The sequence below is a fragment of the Melospiza melodia genome, chromosome 18 (genome assembly GCF_035770615.1).
Source record: "Melospiza melodia melodia isolate bMelMel2 chromosome 18, bMelMel2.pri, whole genome shotgun sequence".
Lineage (NCBI taxonomy): Eukaryota > Metazoa > Chordata > Aves > Passeriformes > Passerellidae > Melospiza > Melospiza melodia.
The window spans coordinates 14,236,481-14,260,449 of record NC_086211.1 but is presented as its reverse complement, the minus strand read 5'-3'; the positions used below and the strand labels follow the sequence as shown (position 1 = coordinate 14,260,449).

At 68.2% G+C, this 23,969-nt stretch overlaps 3 protein-coding genes across 5 annotated transcripts in view; 2 read left to right on the top strand and 1 right to left on the bottom strand.

Moving 5' to 3' along the window:
* Positions 1–3,743, top strand: part of LOC134426324 (mitochondrial import inner membrane translocase subunit TIM16-like) — a 39,341-nt gene extending 35,598 nt beyond the window's left edge. The window contains exons 25-31 of one of the 3 annotated variants that reach the window (XM_063171251.1): positions 79–214; positions 309–400; positions 482–568; positions 1,903–1,987; positions 2,313–2,452; positions 2,826–2,891; positions 3,586–3,743. In XM_063171251.1, coding sequence (XP_063027321.1) covers positions 79–214; positions 309–400; positions 482–568; positions 1,903–1,987; positions 2,313–2,452; positions 2,826–2,891; positions 3,586–3,672 — 693 coding nt within the window. In that variant the 3' untranslated portion in view covers positions 3,673–3,743. Of the gene's footprint in view, positions 1–78; positions 215–308; positions 401–481; positions 569–646; positions 791–1,268; positions 1,421–1,902; positions 1,988–2,312; positions 2,453–2,825; positions 2,892–3,585 lie in introns of those variants that run through there. The other 2 variants (XM_063171250.1, XM_063171249.1) reach the window with 2 other exon arrangements.
* Positions 3,744–5,439: 1,696 nt separating this feature from the next.
* On the bottom strand, positions 5,440–12,236 carry GLIS2 (GLIS family zinc finger 2). Its single transcript, XM_063171253.1, has 6 exons — positions 12,195–12,236; positions 8,163–8,535; positions 7,581–7,757; positions 7,003–7,136; positions 6,339–6,457; positions 5,440–6,227 (listed from the first exon to the last, which is right to left on the bottom strand). The coding sequence occupies exons 2-6, from the start codon at positions 8,517–8,519 to the stop codon at positions 5,440–5,442; spliced, it is 1,575 nt and encodes a 524-aa protein (XP_063027323.1). The 5' UTR covers positions 8,520–8,535; positions 12,195–12,236.
* Positions 12,237–15,947: 3,711 nt separating this feature from the next.
* Positions 15,948–22,795, top strand: TFAP4 (transcription factor AP-4). Its single transcript, XM_063171247.1, has 7 exons — positions 15,948–16,121; positions 19,485–19,650; positions 20,082–20,180; positions 20,674–20,844; positions 21,071–21,208; positions 22,183–22,341; positions 22,435–22,795. The coding sequence occupies exons 1-7, from the start codon at positions 16,033–16,035 to the stop codon at positions 22,627–22,629; spliced, it is 1,017 nt and encodes a 338-aa protein (XP_063027317.1). The 5' UTR covers positions 15,948–16,032; the 3' UTR covers positions 22,630–22,795.
* The last annotated feature ends 1,174 nt before the right edge of the window (positions 22,796–23,969 follow it).

The following is a 23,969-nucleotide window of genomic DNA, read 5'->3' as shown; positions in this document are numbered from 1 at the left end:
GGTGACAGGGGGGGCTGGCCGTGTTTGGGGATGGGGAAAGGAGGGATAACACCCCCTGAGCGCCCCTTGTCCCCGCAGAAGGAGTATTTCCAGGACGATCTGTACCCGCCCACCCGCGTGTGGTGGGAGCCGGCGCTGGGTGCGGGTGCGTGGCTGGACGGGCAGGACGGGCAGCAGCGCCGTGCCAGCCTGCGCCCCGCAGACATGGTGCCAGGTGGGTACGGGGCTGGGCATGGACCCCCGGCCCTCGGGGGGCTTTGGTCAATGGGGTGGAGCCCTCCCGCCCCACGCTGACACCGCTCTCGCAGTGAGTGAGGCCCCCAAAGAGGCTCCGGCTCGGAAGTTCGTCCCTGCCTCCGTGTACCTGGAGGAGAAGACTGATGAGCAGAAGAAGGAGGAGGTGGGTTCAGGGCTGAGCACCCTGCGCCGGGCCCGGGGGTGATGCCCCGCGCCCCACGGCCCTGCCCGGCTCTCCCCACAGCTCCTCAGCGCCATGGTGGCCCGGCTGGGCAACAGGGACGACCCGCTGCCGCAGGACTCCTTCGAGGGCGTGGACGAGGACGAGTGGGTGAGTGCGGGACGGGACACACCGAACCCGGCTGGGTCCGCCCGGCCCCGCCGCGCCCTCACCCCCGGCCTCCCACAGGACTAGGCCGGACCCGGGACAGAACAGCCAGGACCCCGCACCCGGCGGGGCCACCACCAGGAGGAGGAGGAGGAGGAGGAAGAGATGGAGGAGGCGCAGGGCCCGCCGCGGGCAGGACCCGCTATTAAAGCCGCTGCACCAGCACCGTGTCCTGCCGTGATCCTGGAAGACCGGGGGGGCCCGGGAATGGGGGAGACACAGGGAACGAGGGGCATGTGGAGCGGGGGCGACACAGGGACCGGCTCCGGGGGGATCGGGGTGACACAGGGACCGGCTCTGGGGGGCACGGACATCGGAGTGACCCAGGGACCGACAGCGGGGGGACACGGTAACCGAGCGGGACGTGAGGACCAGGGCGGGGAGTACACAAGGACACAGGGACCGTCACCGGGGGACACGGAAATCGGGGATAACACAGGGACTGAGGGAGAGCCAGGGACCGCGGCGGGAGGGAACACGGGGTTCCCTCGTTCCTATGGGGGACACCGGGACCGGCACCGGGATAACACAGGGACTGGGGATGGGGGCACACGGGGACCGGGGGGACCAGGGGGACACAGGGACCGGGATGGGGGCACACGGGGACCGGAGGCACACGGGGAGGAGGGCCGGGGAAGTCGCGCCCCTCCCGGGGCCTCCGGCGCGGGGCTACCGCCAGAGGGCGCTGTGGCTGCAGAGAGGACGCTCCGGCCGCGCCGCCGCAGTCTCGGTGTCCGCCGTGACCCTCAGCCCCGGGCACGTGACCGGCGGGGCGGAAGCGGCGGCGGGGACATGGTGAGAGGGGACGGGGGACGCGGCGGGGGCACAGCGGGACCGGGGGGCAGGGCTGGGGCCGGACAGGGCCCGGGCAGGGGCAGCGGGACCGGGAGTGTGGGAAGCAGCTGGTTCCGGGAGAGCCAGGGCCAGTGGAGAGGGGACAGGGACAGGGGAAGGGGTCACAGGGGCAGGGAGCGGGGAAGAAGTCATGGGGAGGGGAGACAGGGACAGAGGAGAGGAGAGCAGGGACAGGGAGGGGGTGACAGGACCAACGGAGAGGGGACCGGGCATGGGTACAAGGGACAGAGACGGGGGAGAGGAGAGGGGGCCTGGGGAAGGTATCACAGGGCCTGGGTGGGGGACAGGGACAGAGAAGGGGGAACGGGGCCACGTACGGCCATGTCAGGAACCAGATGGGGTCAGAGCAGACCCCCGGGGCATGGGGAGAGGTGACAGGGCCAAGGAGCCGCGGTGGCTGTGACAGCAGGCTGTCCCCGCAGGCCAAGTACCTGGCACAGATCATCCTGGTGGGGGCCCAGGTGGTGGGACGGGCCTTCATGCGGGCGCTGCGCCAGGAGTTCGCAGGTACGAGCTGGGATGGTGCTCTGTGCGCCCACGCTGCCCTGCAGGGGACACTGCCACTGTCACAGGGGCCATCCTGGCCCTGGCACTGCTGCCAGGCTCGCAGGGATCCCAGCCCCCCAAAGGGCAGAGTGGGACAGTCCCTGGGGTGTGATCCTGCCCTGCCTGCTCCCTGCACCTCCCGGGCACTGGGACGGCATCCAGCTGGCCCCGGGGTGGCTGGGTGGGGACAGAGGGGGCTCGGGGCACCTGGTAGTGCCCAGGCTGTGCTGCTTGAGGGCCGGGGGGTGGCAGGGGGGTGGCAGGGGACTGAGGCCGGTGTCCCCAGCGAGCCAGGCCGCGGCCGATGCGCGGGGCCGTGCCGAGAGGCCCCAGTCTGCTGCTGCCTCCAGGATCATCGGCATCAGCCTCCAGGAAGCCCAGCAGATCCTCAACGTCTCCAGCCTGAACCCTGAGGAGATCCAGAAGGTAGAGGCTTCCTTGGGGCTGGCAGGGCCTGGCCTCTCCAGGGGTGCTGCTGTGCATGGGGGTGGCAGCTGCTCCCCTGTGCTGCCTTGGGCTCAGTTAATCACAGCTTGAGGACTTTGAGGGTTCCCTGCCCCAGCTGGAGCAGCCCTCCAGGCTTGGCCTCTGCATCTGCCCAGCAGGGCTGCTCAGGGAGGGGATGTGGGAGCTCTGGAGGTGCCCTGCTGGGAGCATGGGGGCTCCCAAGGGGTGTCGGGCAGAGCCAGCCGTGTGCCCAGGATCACTCTTCAGTGCTCTGGGGAGTGGGAGGTGCCAGGGTTTGGGAGTGGGAATGGCAAGGCTGGAGGTGCCTCTGACCCAGAGCTTCTCTCGGCAGAACTACGACCACCTGTTCAAGGTGAACGACAAATCAGTGGGAGGCTCCTTCTACCTGCAGTCCAAGGTGAGTGCTGGGAGGAGCAGGGCAGGGGCTGCACCTTCCTAACCCTGCCTGGGCTTGGGACATCCTGGGTGTACCCATGGATGAGGCAGAGAGGGCAGGGGGCACCCCATCCCTGGCTGTCCCCCCCATCCCTGAGTGTCCCCCCCATCCCTGAGTGTCCCCCCCATCCCTGGCTGTCCCCTCCATCCCTGAGTGTCCCCCGTCCCTGGCTGTCCCCCCCATCCCTGGCTGTCCCCCCCATCCCTGAGTGTCCCCCCCATCCCTGGCTGTCCCCCCCGTCCCTGGCTGTCCCCCCCATCCCTGAGTGTCCCCCCCATCCCTGGCTGTCCCCCATCCCTGGCTGTCCCCCTAATCCCTGGCAGTCCCCCCATCCCTGGGTGTGTCCCCATCCCTGAGTGTCCCCTACCTCTGGGTATCCCGTGTCCCTGGGTGTCCCCCTGTCCCTGGGTGTCCCCCCCATTCCTGAGTGTACCCCCATCCCTGGTGTGCCCCCACCCCTGGGTATCCCCCATCCCTGGCTGTCCCCCAATCCCTGAGTGTCCCCCTGTCCCCGGCTGTCCCCCCCATCCCTGGCTGTCCCCATGTCCCTGAGTATCTCCCCATCCCTGGCTGTCCCCAATCCCTGGCTGTCCCCATGTCCCTGGCTGTCCCCATGTCCCTGGTGTCCCCCACCCCGGGTGTCCCTGTCCCACAGGTGGTGCGAGCCAAGGAGCGGCTGGACGAGGAGCTGCGCATCCAGGCCAAGGGTGACCCGGAGAAGGGGCGGAAAGCCGAGACGTGACTGCTGCCACCCCTGCCCCCCGTGCCCCTCACCCTTAACTTATAGCTAGCCAATAAACACCGTGTCCTCCAGCACCTGGCCTGGCTGCTGCACGCCCGGGGAGGGAGCGGGCCCTGCCTGCCCAGCGCTGCCCTGCAGGGATCGGCCCCTGCAGGGGCTGTGCTTGCCCGGGGGAGGAGGAGGCAGCTGGGGGAGAAGGGGTGTCCCCAGGGCATTGAGGCTGCCAGGGCTCAAATGGCACTGGGGGAGGCTGCAGGAGCTATTTTTGGTGGGGAGGTTGGATGCTCTTGGATGAAGTGCACCTCTGGCTCCATACCCTGGCAGTGCTGTGCCGTTACCTCCTCCCAGCGTGGATGGATGGCTGCTGGCTCGGGGTGAGGGGACACCTGTGGCTGTCCCCACCTGCAGCTCACCCCACAGGTGCTGGCAGGGTGTCACTGGTGCCAAGGCTGCCTGAGCAGGAGCGTGGGGACACGGCTGGGGGTCAGGCAGGGCCAGCCGTGCCCCCAAGGTCACACCCGTCCCCCCCTGCACCCCTCTGTCCTTGCCGTTGGCACCACGGACTGAAACAGGAACTTACTTCAACTTCACTTTATTGTTTTCTTAATAAACTTCCTCTCCCCTGGACGAATATAGTGTTACAGTCGTTAGCTTATCTCGTACTTGTGCAGTCCTTACACGCTACGCTAACAGCGATGGAGCCCAACAGGAGGAAAATAAAAACAACCCAGAAACTACGATAGAAAGGCACTTCGAGACCGTTAAAATACTGATGTCCTGGAATGTGCAACAACAAACCGATGAGGAGCGAGGAGACGTTTCACCGGCCGGGGCGGCCTGGTCGAGGGCCCGCAGCCATGCTGGGCTGGGGCAGCGCCGGGCGGTGAGGGCAGGGAGACCGGCTCCCTGCGGGCACCCCGGCCCGGGGCGGGACTGCGGAGCCCCCACGGCTCCCGAGCGAGCGGGACGGGTGTGTGTGTGATCCCGGGGGGCTCCGAGCTGGGCACGCTGCCCCGCGGCCGGGGAGCATCCATCCATCCATCCATCCATGCATCCCTCCATGCCCGCCGCAGCCCCAGGAGCGGTGCCCGGCAGCCGCTGCCGGCCGTGCCCGCGCTGCCCGCATGCGCTCGCGGTGCGTGGTTAGGTATGAACGTAGCTAGAGGGGGCAGTGCCCGACGAGCGGCACACCGGCCGTGTGCCTTGTCACGGGAGGGCCGGGGAGGCGGCGGGGACGGAGCGGGGAGGGGCGGGCCGGCGGGTGCCCAGCCAGCTGGGCCCGGCACGGGCTGCCGGGGCTGGGATGGCACGGCCGGGCACGGCTCGGGGCTGCGGAGCTGTCACCCCGCTGGCCGTGCGGCAGAGCCCCGGGGCTGCGGCCCCCCACAGCAGCACCGAGGGCTCGGGCAGGGAGACGCCGAGTCAGCGGAAGCAGGAGAGCCCCAGCGGGACCCTGTCGGAGCAGGGGGACTGGTCGAGAAATAAATAGCGGCGTGTCCGGCTGCCCAGGGCCGGGGGGAAAGGAGAGGGGGCAGGGGGAGCCCCCCTGTGCCCCACCTGCCCCCAGCGCGGGGTCGCAGCCGGCTCCGGCCGCCGAGGGATTATTGCTTTTCTCAGAAGAGTCCGTTCTTCTTTCGTGACGGGTAAAAGCACGAGCGAGGCCCCGCCGGGGCCGCAGGGGGAGGAGGGGGCCGTGCCCCCCGTCCCCACACGGGAGCGGGATCTGCCCACGGGGCCGGCGGCTGACCCCGGGCATCGTCGGGCCCCTCAGTTGACGGCGGCGGGTTTGAGCAGCAGGGAGCCCGGGGGGATGAGCACCCAGCCCGGGGGCAGCGCCTCGGGGCTGCCCCCCGAGCTGACACCGGCCGAGAGGTCGAGCACGGCCCCCGGCAGCAGCGCCAGGCTCTCGGGGGGCACCCGCGGCCGCCCCGGCTCCGTCCTTTCGCCCCTCTCCTTGCGGCTCTCCAGCCCCTTGCCCGCCTTGGGCGGCCGCCCCTCAGCCCCGCCGCCCTTCTCCCCCTCGGCCTTGGCCCCGCCGGCCAGCAGCGACATGACGGGCAGCCCCAGCCCCGCCGCGAAGGGCGAGGGCAGCAGCGGGCTCTTGGCCAAGTTCAGGGGGCCGCCGTTGAGGGGCAGGACGGGGCCGGGCAGGGCGGGCAGCGCGGCCGCAGCCCCGCAGCCCAGGGCGCTGAGATCGAGCGGCGCCGGTGCCAGCGGGATGGGCAGCGCCGGCAGCCCCGGCGGGGCGAACAGAGCGGCGGGGTTGGGGATGACGAGCTGCGCCCCGTTAACGTAGGGCACCTCCGCCGAGCCCAGGGGCGTTTTGGGAGGCGGGTGGACCTTGAGCATCTCCGGGTGCTCGGGGGACACAAAATGCCCGTGGGCTTTGATGTGCTTGCGGAGGGAGCTGGGGTCGGTGTAGCGCTTGTGGCAGCCCGGCATCTTGCACGAGTAGGGCTTCTCCACGTAGTGCGTGCGGGTGTGCTTGAAGCGGTCGCTGGAGTTGGAGTAACGCTTGTTGCAGCCTTCGTAGGGGCAGATGTAGGGCTTCTCACCTGCGGGACAGCAGCACCGGGTCTGCCGGGGGCACCAGCCCTGCCGTGTCCCCCCGAGCCCCCCGAGCCCCCCGAGCCCCAGCAGTGCAATGAGGGGGCTGCTCTGCTGACCTGTGTGCGAGCGGTTGTGGATTTTCAGGTTCTCCAGGCGGGAGAAGCTCTTGTTGCAGGTGGGGCAGCGATGCGGCTTCTCGTTGGTGTGCGTCCGGATGTGGATCAGCATCTTGTACCTGCCGGGGTCGGGGCAATCACACAGTCATGGAATGGGCTGGATTGGGAAGACTTAAATCTTGTATAATTCAAACCCCCCCTGCCATGGGCAGGGACACTTTCCACTGTCCCAGCCCTGCCCAGCCTGGCCTTGGGCACTGCCAGGGATCCAGGGGCAGCCACAGCTGCTCTGGGCACCCTGTGCCAGGACCTGCCTTCCCTCACAGGGAACAATTTCCTCCCAATATTCCATCTAAGTCTCTCCTCTTTTAGTTTAAAACTGTTCATCCTTGTCCTATCACCATCTGCTTGTGGAAGCACTGGGGAGGGAATGCTAGGGAGGGAGTCAGCCCTGCCTTACAGGGCAAGTCCCTGTCCCCGTGCCTTGGCTGTGGGGTGGGAGAACCAGGACATCCAGGCCACCACAGTCACCCAGCGCCCCCAGGACCTCACACCCTGCCTGAGAGGGAGGGACAGAGGGAAACTTCCCCTGCACATCCCCAGAGCTGGGCTCCTCCTCCCCGCAGCAGCCCCCCAGAGCCCCCCCAGAGCCCCCCACGCCCACCTGGCGTTGAAGCCCCTGCCATGGCGGGCACAGCCCTCCCAGTGGCAGCAGTACCCCGCGTCCTTCTCGGGTTTCACGTGGAAGTCGTTGACGTGGTCCACCAGGTCTTGCAGGAGGTCGAAGAACTGGTTGCACTGTGGGCAGGAGGCTGGGGGTGAGGGTGCCCAGCAGGGTGGGCACCAGGGGGGCCAGTCCCCCCATCACAGCCAGCACCTGCCCCCACCCCATCCCAGCTCCCACCTGTGTGCAGCAGCAGCGTTTGGGGAAATGGAAAAGGCCTTTTGCATGACCCCCAGCCCTGCATCACCCCCCAGCATCTCTGCACAGCACCCGCTTCCCCAGCCCTAAAACTTATCCTTCCCAGCCCTACTGTCCCTGCTTGGCCTCTCAGCCCCAAAACTCACCCACGGCCCCAAAGATCTCTGCCATGGCCTTCCAGCCCCACGCCATCTCCCCAGCCCCAAAATTCCCCTGCGTGCCCCCCATCCTTGCAATGCCCGTGTGGTCTCCCAGCCCCTAATAACCTCCATCATCTCCATCCTCTCATAGCCCCCACAGCCCCAGCCCTCCCTGCTGACCTTGGACCAGCGGCAGACGAGCTGCTTGGGCAGGGGCAGCTCGGGGGGGAGCCGTTTCTCCTTGCTGGGGGGCAGGAAGGCGGCGGGGGGCAGGTGCAGGGCCCCCCCGGCCCCCAGCGGCAGGAAGAACTGGAAGGAGCTGGGGAGGCCATCGATGTAGCGCAGGGACTGGAAATCCTGGAGCAGAGTCCGGATGGAGGAGCAGTGGGGGACAGGGCCAAGCTGGATGCAGACCCCCAGAGACGCCCCCCAAGCCCTTCAAGAGATTCCTTATAGCCCCTCAGGAACCCCAAAACCTCACACAGACCCCCCCAGAGATCCCCCCACACTCCCCAGAAACCCCCTAGATCTGCCACCCCCCCCAGGGACCCCAAAACCCCACAGAGACCCCCAGAGACGCCCCAAAGAGACCTCCCAGGGGCCTCCCCGGGGATACCTCTGGGGCCGGGGGGGCAGGCAGGACATTGCCCCGGGCTGTGTGTACAGAGGAGCCCCGGGCACGCTGCCGAGGTCGGGAGCACTGTCCGGGCACCGTCCCCACAGCTGGGGACACCTCGGGGGGGGGGTCACGGCCGTACTTACGTGTGGGGTGAGGGGGCCGGGCAGGTCCCCGCTGCCCTGGCGCTCGGGGGACAGCGAGGCGCTGCCCGCCGGAGAGTCCCCCCCGGAGCGGGGCGAGAGGCTGAGATCCACCACGGGCACCGGGAAGCGCCCGTCCCGCGGCTCCACCAGCCTGGAGTGTGCCAGGAGCGCGGGCGACGGCGAGGCTGGCACGGCCCTGCGGACCCCCCGGGCGCCCCCTCGGCCCTCCCCGGCCGGCGGGGTGTCGGGGCGCTGGGCAGCGCGGACTCGGGGGCCGGACGGGCCCCGCTTCTCGCGGGCAGCTCGCAGCTTGGAGATGCTCAGCTTGAGGTCCAGGGGCTCCTCCAGGGAATGCATGGTGCCGGGGTGGGCTCTGCGGGGGACACCCGGGGGTCACCGGTGCCACCCGGAGCATCGCCCCAGCGCGGCCCCATGGCGATGCCCGCTCTGCTCCGGCCCGCAGGACACGGTGCTGGCACGGAGACCGCGCCGTCCCTTCCGGCCGCCCTGCCGCGGCCCCCTCCCGCAGCGGGCAAAGGGCAGGGCATGGCACCGCGCTCCCCCCCCACCCCGGCCCTGCGGTGTCCCCAGTGTGTCCTCTCCGTGTCGCCGGCACAGCCCCTTGGCCCGCGACCAAACCTTGCCGGGGATTGCCAAATCCCCCGGGCACCCGCGGAGCTACAGCCGTGGTGTCCCCATTCCACCCCCCCTCCATCCGTTCATCCATCCGTCCGTCCGTCAGTCCCCGCGGGCCTGCCCCAGCGAGGCCTTTCCCAGCGGCAGAGGAGGGCGGTGGCGGCCACCAGCCCGGCGGTGACCCGGGCGGCCGAGCCCGCTGGCCCCGGCCCCGGAGGCGGCGGAGCTTCCTCCCCCGCCGGGGCCCCTTCCCCGCCGGCCAACGCCGCCGCTGCCGGGGCCGAGCAGGGGCTGCGGCCGCACGGCGCGGCACGGAACGGCACGGAACGGCACACGGCACAATGCCACCCTCGCGGCTCGGCCGCCGCACATCTGGCGGGCAGCTGAGAACGGGCAGCTCGGTGCAGCGGTGAGCGCCCGGTGCCGCCCCCCGGCTGTGCCCCCGCGGCCACCCGCATCGGCCGGGGCGGGCCGGGGGCGGCCGAGGGGCCGTGTCGGGGGGCACGGCGCACCCAGCACACGTGGCAGCGGGGGGGCCCCTCCATCATCCCCACCCCGCCCCGGGGGGCCCGGCCCCCGCCCTGCCCCGCCGGAGGGGCCCCCGCGCTGGCGGGGGTCCAGCCCGGCTCAGACGCTGAGGAATGCGGAGGAGCCGCGGGGGGCATGGGGCCCGGGCGGCGGGGCGGGGACCCCCCGCTGCACCCCCGAGCTGGCCGAGGGGAGGCCCCAGGGGGGGGCTCCTGTCCCGGGCTCCCGGCGGGGGAGGAGCCGCCCCACAGCATCGCATCCCCCTGCGCCTCCCGCGGCCGGGGGTCAGCCCCATAGGCGGGGCCCTCCCCTTCAGCGGGGGGGTCCTGGCCCGAGCATCCACCTCCTCCCGCCGCTCCGGAGGCTGCCCCAGCTCAGCGTCCCTCTCCCGGGACAGGGACTCTCGCTGAGCTCTCCCGGCCTGCCCGCAGTGGGGCCCTTCCCCTCTGGGGGGGCTCACCCTGCGCCCCACTGCGGGCTGCGCCCGTGGGCTGTCCCCACCCTGAGCCCCACCACGCTCGTCGGGCTCCAGCACCCCCCTGTGCCCCACAGCCTGCTGGCACAGCTCGGGGACAGACAGACACAGGGGCAGGACCCACAGCTGGGGTGGCACAGCCGCACCCCAGCCCAGGGAGCGGGACAGGGGCTGGCATCCCCCCACACGGGGCCAGGCCAGGCGTCACTGCTGGTCCCACCACGACGCTCGTGTCCTCACGTCCTCGGGGCTGGGAGGTTGGGGGGTCCCGGTGCGGGCGGCGCTGGGTGGGGACCGCAGCCATCCCCGGGCGGGCCGGCTGGGAAAGGGGCCTCCAGCCGCTGACGCCAGGGCTCCCAGCGCGGCCGCGGGCGGGCGAGCAGGAGGCTGCCAAACCACGCGGCCTCGGGAAACGGGGCGCCGCGGGGGCCCCGCGGGGATGGGGACGGGGACAAGCCCTGCGGTGGCTTGGCCGGACGCCCCGGCACCTGCGGCCCCCGCGCGAGGCCCCTGCCCGCTGCTGCCTGCCCCTGCCCGCTCTCCCCCCATGGCCTCTCCTGCCCGCGCCAGGCGCTGCCAGCCCGGCCCCAGCCCGGCTTCCCCCCCGCCACACCAGTTCAGACCAGTCCGGCGCGGGGCTGGGCCCGGGGGCTTCCCGGTGCGGGTGGGGGCCGCTGGGATGGAGCCCGGGCGCGGGGGGAGCGCCCCCATCCCCTGGGCCCCCCGCACTGCCTGGGACGTCCGGGGGACCCGGGGTGACCCCGGAGCGGCCGGCGGGGTGCCAGCTCTCCGGGCTGCCGGCATTGCCGGGGTGTCGTGTGTCCCCCCTCCAGCCCCAAACCCGCCAGGAATAGCACGGAGGGAGCGCGGGCAGCGGCTCCGCGGCGCGGTGGGCTCGGGGATGGCGGGATGGCACTGCCATGGCCGGGGGACGGTGACCCCGGGGCTCGGGGAGCGGGAGCGGTGCCAGCGCCGCAGGCAGGGCTCGGGCTCCGCCGCCGTGGCAATTGGCAGCGGCAGGCTGGCACCGCCGCCACGGGGGGCACTCCGCGGAGCCCCCCGTGCCAGGGCGGCGTGGGTGGGTTGGCAGGATGCGGGTCATTGTCCCCACGGCTGCTGGCAGGACGCGGGCGCCCGTGGGACCCGGCCATCGCTGTTCGTCCCGGTGCAGATGGTGCTGGCACTGCCACGGCCGCTCCTCACGGGAGCCCACCGGTGCCTGACGGGTCTGGGGGAGGCGAGGGGGGGTCACATCCTGCTGGCAGCTCCATCTTGTCACTGTGGCCCTCCAGCACCCGGCACCCCGCGCCAGCCGGGCTGGCGGCAGCTGCCAGAGGTGTCCCCGGGAGCGTACACGGCTGTGGTCCCCGAGCTGAGGCCGGTGCCGTGGCTGCCCCTTCGCGGGCATGTGGAAGCCGTGGGGATCCTGGCAGAGGGCTGACAGCAGCCCCACAGCGCCAGGGCCCCCGCCAGCCCTGCCCGGGGACACAGCTGGAGCAGGCGGGGACAGCAGCGGGGTGGTCCCGGCACCCAGCGGAGCAGCGCCCCGGGTGCGGCAGCATCGTGGGGATGGGGGCACATGGGGACCCGGGCTGGGGGAGGCGGTGACAGCAGGGTGACAAAGGCATGGGGAAGGGGAGGTGTCCACCGGCTGCAGGGTTTCTCCATGCTGGGCAGGGAGCGAGCGCCTGCAGCAGCGCCTGGGGACACCGGGGACAATTTGTGGTCCCCGCTGCTGGCACCTCAGGGAGGGGGTCACACCGTCCTAGTCCCCAAAACACCCCACAATGGCACAGCCTGGGCTTGGCCGCCCCACGCCTCAGCCCCACGGGGCCGTGGGATTGTCACCCCCGTGGTGGGGACTGTCACCTCTCACCATGGGGAGCGGGAGGCCCCCGCCAAGGGGACCGGGGCGGCTGCCGGGCGGTGGCACCGCCGGAGCGAGACCGGGATGGGGACGCCCTGCACCCCCCACCCACTGCCACCCTTTCTCCCCTCTCGCACCATGGGGACACTGCTGTGTCCCCGGAGGTGGCCGCAACCGGGCAGAGCCACCCAGCGCGTCCCCGCCGCAGCCCCCGCCCCACGGCCAAGGTCAGGACACCCGCCCGGGGTGCGGGGGGACGGCGGGTGACGGCCACCCCCCCCCCCCCCGGCACCCACCGGGCAGCGGGGCAGCCCCCGCTCCTCATTTTCCTGGGGGTGCGGCGGGGCCACGTCCCCCCCCGACCCGCTCCCTGGGCGGGGGGGCCGCAGGTGCCAAGGGACCCCCCGCACCCCGAGGGTAGCGGGGAAGGGGCTGCCCGGAGGGTCCCCCCTCCCCTCCCCCCGGCGGTGGCAGCATCCTCCTCATCGTCCTCCTCCCCTCCGCGGTGCCCGGAGCGCGACCGTACCTGCGGCGGGGGCTCAGCGCCGGGCGGGAAGCGGGGCGGGGTGCGGGGCTCGGCGGAGCGGGGCCCCCCGGGGCCGGTGCCGGGGCCGGTGCGGGGCGGCCGGGCCGCTCCGCCACATCCGCAGGGGCTGGGGGCGGGGGTGGCGGCGGCGGGGCTGGGCCCCCCCTGCCCGGTCCCGGGGGCGGCGGCGGGGCGGGGGCTCTGCCCGCCGTGATTTATGGCCGCCCCGCACCGAGCGGCCCGGCCCCGGCTGCGGGCGGCGCTGGGCGGGGGCGGGGGCGGCCCCTCCCCGCCCCCGCGGGGGGCACCGGGGGGCACCGAGCCCCGCCCCGGGGGGGAACCCGCCGCCCCCCCGCACAAGGTCACCCCGGCGCTGCGGCAGAGCCGACCCCCCCCTCCCCCGCGTGTCCGTGTGTCCCCTCCGCGTGTCCCTGTCCCCCCCCGGGGACGTGGCGGGGCGGGGGGCGGCGCCCACCGGAGCCCCCACCCCGTACCGGGGCGGCGAGGGGGTCACCCCGGGGAAATGGGGGTTGGGGGGGATCCCCCTCCCCGCAGGAGCGGCGCCGCCCGCCCGCCGCGTGACGTCACAGAGCGGGGCTGGCGTCACGCCTGGCGGGGGCCCCCGCATGACGTCACCGGCGGGGGGGTTGTCCCGGGGCCGCGGCTCCTTCCGGCGGCAGGATGTGGCGGGGCCGGCCCGGATGCTGCAGCCGCGCCTCGCCGGGGGGGTCCCTCCCTCCCTCCGTCCCCCGGGGCCCACGCGGGTGGCTGGGCACACCCCACCCGTGATTTTATTGGGGACGGAATGCAGCTGCGGTGTCCCCAACGCCCCCCCGACACGGGGGACAGGGAGGGGGGACACGACCCTGCCCCACGCGGTTTTTGTTTGGTTGGGTTGTTTTATTTTTTTTTTTTTTTTTTTTTGCGGGGAAAGCTGCAGTGTCCCCAAGAGCGCCATGTGAAAGGGAGGACACACGCGTGGGGGACAGCACTGTCCCAGGCGGGTGGCTGAAGTCACGCCCCACCAAAACACCCGTGCTTGTTTTGTTTCCGTTTGGGTTTTTTTTGTTTTGTTTTTATCTTTTTTTTTTTTTTTTTTTTTTTTGCAGGGGGAGATGCCGTGTCCTCCCTGCGAAAGGGAGGGACACACGGGGAGGACGCTCTGTTCCATGCGGACTTTTGGGTGGAGAGGGAGCTGCCGTGTCCCCAAGAGCCCCACGCAAGGTGGGACGGAGTGAGGGGCACAATTCTCCCGCGGGCAGCTGAAACCACATCCCAGCCGCGGTTTGGGGTTTTCTTTGGCGGGGACAGAGCTGCTGTGTCCCCAGCAGCAGAGCGGGGACACAGGGGAGGGGCAGTTCTGACCCGCACGGGCGGCCGGAGCCACATCCCACCCGCGGTTTGGGTGTTTTCGTGTGGGAGCCGCCGCGTCCCCAACATCCCCGCCACGAGCAGGGCAGACCCGGGAGGGCAGCACCGTCCCTCCCACGCGGGTGCCCGAGGGGTTCCTGCGGTGTCCCCGCGGTGTGTCCCCTCGCTGTGCCAGCCAGGGGCGCCGCGCTGCTCCCCGAGCCGCGGGGCCCCGCGGGGGCCGGGCAGGGGGCCCAGGGGACACCGGCAGAACCTGTCCTGCAGCTCCCGGCGGGGCCGGGCCGTGCTGGGGGAGGGCTGAGCCCACCCTGCTCTGCCGAGCGGCTCCTGCCCCTCCGGGCTGACAGCCACCCCTGCACCCCCAGCGTTCCCGCTCCGGGGGCCCTGGACACACGCAGGCGCTGCTGGGGGGGCTCTGGGGGGAGGTCACCTGCCTCAGGTAGGTCCCTCAGGTACCACACGGCTCCTGCCAGCCCCCTGTCAGCCCTGTGCTCCCCTACCGGTCCCCCAGACTCCCCTCCCAGCTCTGTGACCCCCCCACAGCCCCTGCCAGCCCTGCCATGGCTCCTGCCAGCCCTGTGACCCCTGCCACCCTCTACACCTTCCTGCCACCTCCACAGCCCCCCAAAGCCTCTATCATCCCCCAAAGTCTCCCCATCCCCCTGCCAGACCCCCTAAAAGCCCCCTGCCCACATGAACCCATCATCCCCAAACCCCGAACCCCATCTGGAGCTCTCCATGCCCCTGCCAGCCTCCAACGCCCCTGCTAGGCCCCTCAGCCCCCTGCCAGCTCCCAGAGCCCCCCAGTCAATTCCCCAAGCTCCTCACCAGCCCCCAGAACCCCCCATGAGCTCTCAGGATGCCTCTGGCAGCCCCCAGAGCCTCCTCCCCAAAGCCCTTTGCCAGCCATGGGATCCCTGTCACCCCCAGCTCCCCAGGGCTGCTGTGACCCCTTCCCTCTCCCCAGCCACTGGCAGCCCCCTGAGCCCCCCAAAAGGCAGACCCTGCTGGAAACAGGAATGGGATGGGATGTGGTGGGATAGGAATGGGATCAGATTGAATAAAAGAGGATGGGACAGGAGTAGGATAGGCCAGTAGGATAGGATAGGATGGGTAGGGGATGGGTAGGATAGGATGGGGAGGGGATTAGGTGGGATTGGGATGGGGATGGGGTAGAATGGGGTGGGACAAGCTGGACATAGGAGAGGATTGGATGGGGACAGGATAAAATGGAATAGGGACAAGACAAGTCAGGATAAGGTAGGATAGGGTAGGATGGGATAGGGCAGATGAGGTGGGATGGGGATAAGGCAGGATAGAATGGGAACAGGACAGGATGGAATAGGATTAGATGGGACTGGAACAAGACAGGTCAGGATACCATGAGATGGGATGGGATGGGATGGGATGGGATGGGATGGAAATGAGGCAGGTCAGAATGGGCTGAGATAGAATTGGATGGGATAGGTTAGGATGGGATTGGATGGGATGAGTTAGGATGGAGTGAGAACAGAGTGTGATGGGGATGGGATGGGGACATGTCAGGCCAGGGTAGGATGGCATAGGACTAGGGCAGGATGGGATGGGAAAGGATGGGATAGGGTAGGGTAGGATAGGATAGGATAAGGACAAGGCTGGATGGGATGGAGACAGGTCAAGATGGGGTAGGATAGAGCAGGATGGGACAGAACTATGGCAAGAGGGGATGGGGACAGGTCACATTGAGATAGGATGAGATAGGGACACAACAGGCCAGGGTGGGATGGGATCCACAGGATAGGGTAGGATGGGATGGAGCTAGGGCAGGATGGAATGATGTGGGGTGGAATGGACACAGGTAAAGATGGGGTAGGATAAGGCAGGATAAGATAGGGTAGGATGGGATGGAGCTAGGGCAGGTTAGAATGAGGCAGCATGGGAGGGGGACAGGTCAGGGTGGGATAGGGTAGGGTTTGGTATGGTATGATAGGAGGGGTATGGAGTGGCATGGGGACAGCTCAGGATGGTATGAGGTGGGATGCGTTGGGGACAGGGCAGCATGAGGGTAGGATGGGACAGAGCGGGACAGGATAGAGTAGCACAGGATAGAGCAGAATAGGATGGAGCCAGGTCAGGACGCGAGGCGCTGTGACGGGCCGGTGCCAGCACGGCTCGGTACCGTCCCGGCCGCTCCAGTCGCCCCCCGCCCCGCCGTGTCCCGCCGCGTTCCGCCGCCGTGTCCCGGTGCCGCTCCGGCCGCGCCGCGGCCCCTCCCGCCGCCTTTGTTTACGCGGGGCCGGTGCGGGGCGGGGGCGGCGCCGGGCGGGCGGGGGCGGGCGGGGGAGCGGCGGCGGCGGCGGGCGGGAGCCGCGCTCGCTCCAGCTGTTTCCCGCCTTGGGCCGCGGGCAGAGGCCGGAGCCGGGCCGGGAGGGGCTGAACCGGGCCGGGACGAGCCGGGCTGGGCTGAACCGGGCCCCCCGCCCCCGTTATGGAGTACTTCATGGTGCCGGCCCCCAAGGTGCCGGCCCTGCAGCACTTCAGGAAATCCGAGAAGGAGGTCATCGGTGGGCTCTGCAGGTGGGGGAGCGCCGGCAGATCCCGGGCTCGGGGGTCTCGGGAGCACCGGGAGGGGATGGCGGGGAAGGGGGGAGCGGAGAACGGGGGGAGCGGCGCGGCGGCCGCGGCCCCACCGCCCGCACGTGGTCCCGGCCGCGCACATGGGACCGGCGGCCGCGCGTGGCCCGGGCGGGGAGCGCCGCGCCCCCGGTCCCGGCCGGGCCCCGCGGGTGCGGCGGGGCGCGCTCGGGGCGGGGGGCGCGGGGCGCGGGGGTCCGGGGGGCGCGGGGGTGTGTGTTTACCGCCGGGCCTGGCCGTGACTCTGCAGCCGCCCGGAGGAGGCGGGTCGCGGCCGGGGCTGCCGGGACATGTAGTGCGGGAGCGGCGGCACAAAGCCCGCGGACACGCGGGGAGCCCCGGCGGGCGGGGGGGCGCCCGGGGACCGGGGCCGCGGCCGCGGGGGGCGGCGGACGGGCGGGGGCGCGGGCCCCGGGGCCACGCGGGGCGGCCCCGAGCCCCCCCGGGCCTGCAGCTCCCGCCCCCGGGCGCGCTGAGCCCCCCGCGCCCGGGGCCGCCGCGGGGCCGCACTCACGGCCGGGGCTGAGGGACTGAGGGGCGGCCCGGGCCCCGGGGCACGTGCTGGGGGCCCGGCCCCTCGGGTGCTGCCCCAAGGCCTGCGGGGCTCGTCCCGGCCATGCCGGGGAGTGGCGGCACCTGAGCCCCCCCGGAGGGGCCGCGACCCAGGGCGGGGGGCTGGGGGGCGGCTTCTCTGGGGTCCCTCACGGCGGTCGCTGCGGGCCCGCGGGCCGGGGGTGGCTGCATGGGCTGGGGGTGCGGCCGTCCCGGCCGGCACCGGGGGCTGCACGGCCCCGCACTGACCCCGCACGGGCAGAGCTCGGGGAGCAGCCATTCCGCTGCCCCCAGCTCCGGGAGACCCTGCATGAGCTCAGGCCGCTCGGTGACACGCTGCGTGCAGCTCGGGGTGCCGGGGCTGCCCTGCTTGTGACCTCCAGGAGCTCGGGGACACCCTGCCTGTGAGCTCAGGGTGCTGGGGGACAGCCTGCCTGTGAACTGGGGCTGGATCCTGCTTGTACTCTCAGGTGTACCCTGACCCTGTAAGCTTAGAAGTGCCCTTCATGGAAGCATGGAGATACCCTGCCTGTGCACTTGGGGATGCCCTGCCTGCAGGTTGGGGAACACCCTGCCCGTGACCTCAAAGAGCCTGGGGACACCCTGTCCGCATGGCCATGCCTCCCTTGACCTCCTGCACAACCCACAGCACAAGGTGTGATCAGTGTTGGACATGAGTGGACAGGGGGGCATCTGCCTTGTGCCTGGCTCCAGCACCCTCATGGGTTTGTTTCCCTCGCAGTCCAGGCCAGAGAAATGCCCTCCCCAGCGTGGGTAGGACCAAATTCTGCTTGCCTGGCATGAACCCCACAGCACCAGCACTAGGCTGGAGACACCCCAGGGGTCCAGTGGATGCCACCTGCTCCCCCTGCCTCTGTGCTGCCCCATCCCTGGCCATGCTGGGTGTCTGAATCCATGGGTTTTTGCCCTTTCTGTATTTCTCTGTCACTTCTCAGGTCTCTTCCCAGGAAGAGCAGCTGGGGCAGGTTGCGGGAGGTCTCCCGGTGAGGAAGCAGGCTCTTCCTCCTTTCCCAGTATTTAAGAAAGCACTTCCGTGCTGCCCAGTCCTGGGCCTCTCCATCCCATTCCCCCTGAGTGTCTGGTGGTCCCACATCCTGGAGCAGTGCTCCAGCCACCTCCTTACCCCAAGAGGGACAATGTCTCCAGGACCTGCAGGGTCTGGTGTGTTCTGGGGACAAGTTTGGGGCTGGTTTCAGCAGGAGCAGGGAGGTGGGTGACAGCCACCACCAGATGGGAGCCCTGTGCCACAGTCCTGCTGCAAGCAGCTCTTGGTCCATGCGGCAGAGGCAGCTCCCAGGGAGAGGGGCAGACCCCTGGACACCCATCCCCGCTCCACACCCCCATGTGGGGGAGCCAGTGCAGTGTGCTTGGCACCCAGCATCAGCCTATGCTGGGACACTGCCCCAGAGGTTGGGGACAAATATCTTCCTGGCCTCCAAGGGCTGCACTGGGGTCCTTCCTTATCCCCTTGGATGCACTGGGATCCTTCCCTGTCCCTCTAGAGTAATCTGGGATCCTTCCCCATCCCTCTAGAGTAATCTGGGATCCTTCCCTATCTGCTTGGGATGAGCTGTGATTCTTCTCTGTCTTGCTGGGCACAGCTGGGATCCTTCCCCATGCTCTTGGACAGACCTGGAATCCGTCTCTTTCTTAGGCTGAGTGAGGATCCTTTGCCATCCCTCTGGATGAGCTGGTTCTTTCCCCATCCCTGTGTACCATGGATGAGTTGTGGTGCATTCCCCAGTTGCAGCAGGCAGTGATGAGTGGCCTGAGAGTCTCTGGTCACTGCCTGGGCACACGGTGGTGCTGCTGATATCCCTTAGATCCCCACGCTCCCAAACCAGGGGGGCAGTGAGGGCAGGATGCTGGGCTTTGCTTCCCAGTGTGGCTTTGGCAAGGCTCTGGGTGGAATGTTCCCACCTCCCCATCCCGGAGCCGCCGGGCACCTGGACGGGCGGCTGGAGCCCGGCTTATCTCGCCCGTGCCGGCAGCCCGGCTGCTGTGTTTAGTCTTTGGTGCCTCGCAGCATCCCCAGCGCCAGCGGGTGCCTGCACGCTGGGGAGACTTGGCATGGTGCGATCCAAAACCTCTGCCCTGCTTCCCTCGGGGAGGAAGTGGGGTGTGGGTGAAGCTGGACCCCACGGCAGCGAGCCTCGCTCGGGTCTGGTGCTCTGCGCCCGTGGGTGTTGGCTGCCCGGAGCCCTCGCCCTCTGTGCTGGCATTTCCTGGCCCATCTGCAGGGCAAGGGCGTGGGGGGCGAGGAGGCAGCGGCAGGAAGCAGGCAGGAGCTGCGGCTTGGGGTGGGACGGGGGCTTCTCTGCTGGGAGCTGTCATCTGGAAGCCATCAGCGGGGCGGGAGGGAGGGAGGGAGCGCCTTCCCGGGGCCACACACGCCGGCCGGCCCGCGGGGACACAGCCGGCCAGCCCGCAGCCTCCCTCGCCCACCTGGGGGTCCCCTGGCCCAGGCTGGGCACTGGGCAGTGTGGCTGAGCCCAGTGGAACCAGGGGGCTGCAGCAGGGCTGTTGTTTGGCAAGTGCATCCCCCAAAGGTTTGGACACAGGGCTGGAGAAACCCACCCACCTGCTTTGGTGATTCCAGCGCTGCAGCCATCGTCCCCTCCGTGTCACCCATCCCTTTGGTGGCTTGGAACATCACTGCAAAGCAAGGGGAGATGCAGTGAGCTGGCAGCAGGGGTGCAGCCCCTCTTCCCTAACCGTGGGTCTCTCTCACAGCTTGGCCAACATCCCACTGACTCCAGAGACCCAGCGGGACCAGGAGCGGCGGATACGCAGGGAAATCGCCAACAGCAACGAGAGGCGGCGGATGCAGAGCATCAATGCTGGCTTCCAGTCCCTGAAAACCCTCATCCCACACACGGATGGGGAGAAGCTCAGCAAGGTGAGCAGCATGCACACGTTGGTCCTGCACGTGGAGGGGCTGAAAGTGGAGTTGGGGGCGTTTGGGTGTGAACTCGGTGATGGAGCTCTCTCCTGGGGAGGTTTCCCAGCAGGAGTGGGTGTGCATGCCCAGCCCGGTGTCCTGCAGTGGGCTGGGAGTGTGTGACAGCCCCCAGTGCCCCAGGAGCAGGGTGACACATTCCTGGGTGAGGAGGGGACCCATGCAGAGGGGAGTGGGGTGAGGAGGCAGCTGTTGTGTTCCCGAGGTGGGTGAATTGGAGGGTTTCACCAGGGGAACCTGGGGTGAAGCAGACTCCAGGAGGAGGCACCAGGGACAGGCAAGGAGCAGTGCTGCTTGCAGAGCTCATCGGGAGGAGGTCTGGGGGACACCAGGGTCCCCTGCCTCAGCCTGCCCCTCCTCCTCCTCCACAGGCAGCCATCCTCCAGCAGACAGCTGAGTACATCTTCTCCCTGGAGCAGGAGAAGACTCGGCTACTGCAGCAGAACACCCAGCTCAAGCGGTTCATCCAGGTACTGCCCCGGGGATGGGACAGCAGGGGGTGGGACAGTCCTGGCTGGCCGGGGGGGATGTCATTGCAGTTCCTTGGGCTCAGGGTGGAGCCCTCTACCCTGCTCAGCCAGAGAGTGGAGGTGTTTCCATTCCTCTGGCAGGACAGAGAGCCCCATTCAACCCAGCATCCCTTACCTGTCAGGGGGAGAAGGGTTGGCATCCCATTTTCCATTATTTCCACCCATTTGGGGGGTTGGGGAGGTCCTGGTAGCAGTTCTGGTGCTGGAGTGCCCTGCTTGAACTGCTCTGGGTGTCAGTGTGAGAATCAGGTTGGCTTTGGGGATGAGGACCAGGATGGGGCACACAGGAGCCCATCTGTCCCCAAGCATCAAACCCAGCCCCAGGGAGACCCTTTCCAGCATGGAGCTCTGGTGGGGAGTGGCATCACCCTGAAGTCTGGATGGCAGAGAGAGAGAGCATCCCCCTTTCCCTGACACCCCATTCCCATGGCAGGAATTCAGTGGCTCCTCCCCAAAACGGCGACGGGCAGAGGACAAGGACGAGGGGATCGGCTCTCCCGACATCTGGGAGGATGAGAAGGCCGAGGATCTGCGCCGGGAGATGATCGAGCTCCGGCAGCAGCTGGACAAGGAGCGCTCGGTCCGCATGATGCTGGAGGAGCAGGTGAGGCCAGGTTGATGCTGGAGGAGCAGGTGAGGCCAGGTGCCCTCTTGCAGCCTCTGCCACATCCCCAGGGACCCCCAGGGACACCAGCAGTGCTGTGGGGTCACCAAACACCTGCTTTGGACACTGCTTCTCCATGCTTGTCCAGGGCGTCCTAAGGGGACAGCCAGGGTTCAATGGGGCCGTGCCAGACTCCCCACTGATGTTGGGGTTCCCTGACCCGCAGGTTCGCTCCCTGGAGGCCCACATGTACCCCGAGAAGCTGAAGGTGATTGCTCAGCAGGTGCAGCTCCAGCAGCAGCAGGAGCAGGTGAGGTTGCTGCACCAGGAGAAGCTCGAGCGCGAGCAGCAGATCCGAACCCAGGTGAGTGCAGCCCAGGCACCCCCAGGTACTGGAACAGGGGGGGTGGGTTCAGTGATGGGCTTGGCACTTCTTGCAGGCACTGATGTCCCAGCAAAGCTCTTGCCTGTAGTGATTTGGGAAAGGGGTGGCCCAAAGCTGCCCACAGTGCTTGGGGCTGTGCTTGTGGGCACCCTGAGATTCAGGGAGGGACTGTGGGTTGGAGCACTCGTGGTGGCTTCCAGGGCTCTGTTCCCTGGCACAGAGGGGTTTGTACAGAGAAGGTCACTCTCTGCCAGAGAGAGTTTCATCTCAGGGGCTTCACCTTTCTCTGGATGGCTCCCACTGAATTTCAGGGATGCCCAAACCACTCCCTGCCACCCAGCAGGCTGGGAAAGGGGAGTGTCAGGCTGGCAGGCTGAGGGGATGGGAGCCTTCAGCCTTTCTCCCGGGCCTGCTGGTGCAGGGAGGAGGCAAGCACTGTGCCAGCACTGGTCCCTGTGCACTGCCACCCTCAAGCCCAGCCCGGGGCCATGCCACTCTGGGAGCTTCAAAGGGAGGAACAGCAGCTCCTTCCCTGCTCCTTGGGCTCCTGCAGAGCTGTGTCCCTGCAGGGTCCCCGCCGGCCGCCTCCCGGGGAAGTTCAGCCTATTTTTAGGTGAACTCTCCGTAGCCTCCTGCTGGGGCGGATCTTCCCATCCGCTGCTCCAGCGAGGATCTCCAAGGGGTGTGGGGAATTCCTGGCCATGCAGGGGCTGGCACTTGGCTCTCCCGGCTTCAAAGCCCAAATCATTGCCCTTTGGGGCATGGGGAATCCTTCATGTTCCACTCTGCAAAGCTGAGGTGACAGCAGCTTTCAGCTGGCATCCTCTGGGATGGAGAACTGGAGCAGCAGAGTGCTGCTTCAGCTTTTATGGAGCTTGGGCTCTGTGGAGAAGCACGATGTTCTCCCCACACTGCCATGCCCTGCTCACTGAGGGTTTCCCTTCTGTTCCCAGCTCCTGCCATCACACGCTCCCCCAGCGCCCACCCACCACCCCACCGTGATCGTTCCAGCGCCGCCTCCCTCCCATCATGTCACCGTGGTCACCATGGGCCCCTCCTCGGTCATCAACACGGTCTCCACGTCCCGGCAAAACCTGGACACCATCGTTCAGGTCAGCAGGGGCTTTGGCAGCGGGGGGCTCGGGGGGTCCCTAACCCCAGGGTGGGTCAGAGGTGCCCTGACAGTCGCTGTGTGCCCTGGGCAGGCCATCCAGCACATCGAGGGCACGCAGGAGAAGCAGCTGCAGGAAGAGGAGCAGAGACGCGCCGTCATCGTAACGCCCGCGCGCGCCTGCCCCGAGCCCTCCGCCTCCGACACCGCCTCCGACACCGAGGGCAACGACAGTGACTCCATGGACCAGAGCAAAGAGGAGCCCTCGGGGGACGGGGAGCTGCCCTGACACCCCCCGGCCAGCAGCTGGGGAGGGAAGCCGGGGCAGGGGGGGGAAACGTCAGAGAATATGCTGAAATTTTTAAAAAATACAACGTGATTTGGGTCTCTTTTATGACCTTTTTCCAATACTGTAAAGCAGAGCGTTAGAGGCAGGCAAAGGTCACCCTTCAGCTCCCAGGGGGGCGGGGGCTTGGGGGTGGCCACAGTGGGGTATGGGGGGCTCGGGGCATGGTGGGGGGCGTTGGGGATGGGGGGCACGGCCCCCCACCCTGGTTTGTCACCCCCCACCTGCCAACCCACAGGGAATCCTGCCAAGCTGGCAGCAGCCCCATTGTTCCTGATGGTGTTCCCTTGGGACAGGGCCTTTGGTTGGGATCTTAATTTGCTTTTTTCCTTCTCTTGTTTTTTTTTTTCTTTTAATTAAATGTTTGTTTTTAAGCGGGGGGGAGATGCCAAGTGACATGGCAGCAAGGGCAGGACAGGGATCCCTGACTTCAGGGTACCACCATGGCTCCTGCACCCCACATGGGGCAGGGAAAACCCCCTTGGAGAGTAAAATAATCCTGGGATGATGCCATTGGAGCATGGTGGGAGGGCTGGCATATGCCATCCCTCCCTGGCATTTCCAACACCCACCTCCTTGGCACAGGGATGGCAGGTTGGGGGCTGATTTTTACACCCCGTCCTTGCACCTGTGCCCATTCCTGTCCCCCCAGCCCGTTCCCATCCCTCCTTTAAGCACTTAACCTGGTTTTGGGGTCTGTCAGCTCCGAAGAGCTTTTCTATTTTGTGATTGTGTCGCTTGGGTCTGTCGTGGCGGGTGGGGGGTCCCTGTTTTGTGCATCCCCCCTCGCCCCACTGCCCCCCACCCGGCTGTAGGGTTTTAGGCCAGTCGTGTGTAGAGCCTCGGTGGTATTCAGTAGGTTCCCCCCAGCTGCAGCTGTTTCTCGGTTCCTTTCCCCTTTTGTTTTTTGTTTTTTTTTTTTTTTTTTTGGTTGGTTTTTTTTTTTGTTTCTTTTTTTTTGTTTTGGTTTTTTTTTTGTATTTTTTTTACAATTTTCAGGTCTTTGTGTTGATTGAGAAGCTATTCTATTTTGTTAAGAAAGTTGAAAAAAAAAAAAGAGGCTCGTGCCTTTGTAAAGAAACAAAATAAAGTTTGTACTTGGTTTTTTAGAAGCTCCGTCCCGGCGTTGACGTTTGTGGGGACAGGGATGGATCCCAGCCCGAGGGACACTGGTCCCTCTGGGGCTCGTGGGGAGGGCAGGGGGTGCTGCCTGCGCTGGGAATCACGGCAGGAGGCACGGGCAGAGGGTGCTGGCCCTGGTGCTGGCCCTGCTGTGGTTTTCA

What these genes read in the sequence shown, in the direction of transcription:
- GLIS2 (XM_063171253.1), bottom strand. Translation starts at nt 8,519, where the DNA reads ATGCATTCCCTGGAGGAGCCCCTGGACCTCAAGCTGAGCATCTCCAAG. An exon ending in CCGGCCCCCTCACCCCACAC is followed by an intron (nt 7,758 to 8,162) that starts GTAAGTACGGCC and finishes ACTCTGCTCCAG; the next exon opens with GATTTCCAGTCCCTGCGCTA. An exon ending in TCGTCTGCCGCTGGTCCAAG is followed by an intron (nt 7,137 to 7,580) that starts GTCAGCAGGGAG and finishes TCCTGCCCACAG; the next exon opens with TGCAACCAGTTCTTCGACCT.
- TFAP4 (XM_063171247.1), top strand. Translation starts at nt 16,033, where the DNA reads ATGGAGTACTTCATGGTGCCGGCCCCCAAGGTGCCGGCCCTGCAGCAC. An exon ending in GTCATCGGTGGGCTCTGCAG is followed by an intron (nt 16,122 to 19,484) that starts GTGGGGGAGCGC and finishes TCTCTCTCACAG; the next exon opens with CTTGGCCAACATCCCACTGA. An exon ending in AGCAGCAGATCCGAACCCAG is followed by an intron (nt 21,209 to 22,182) that starts GTGAGTGCAGCC and finishes TTCTGTTCCCAG; the next exon opens with CTCCTGCCATCACACGCTCC.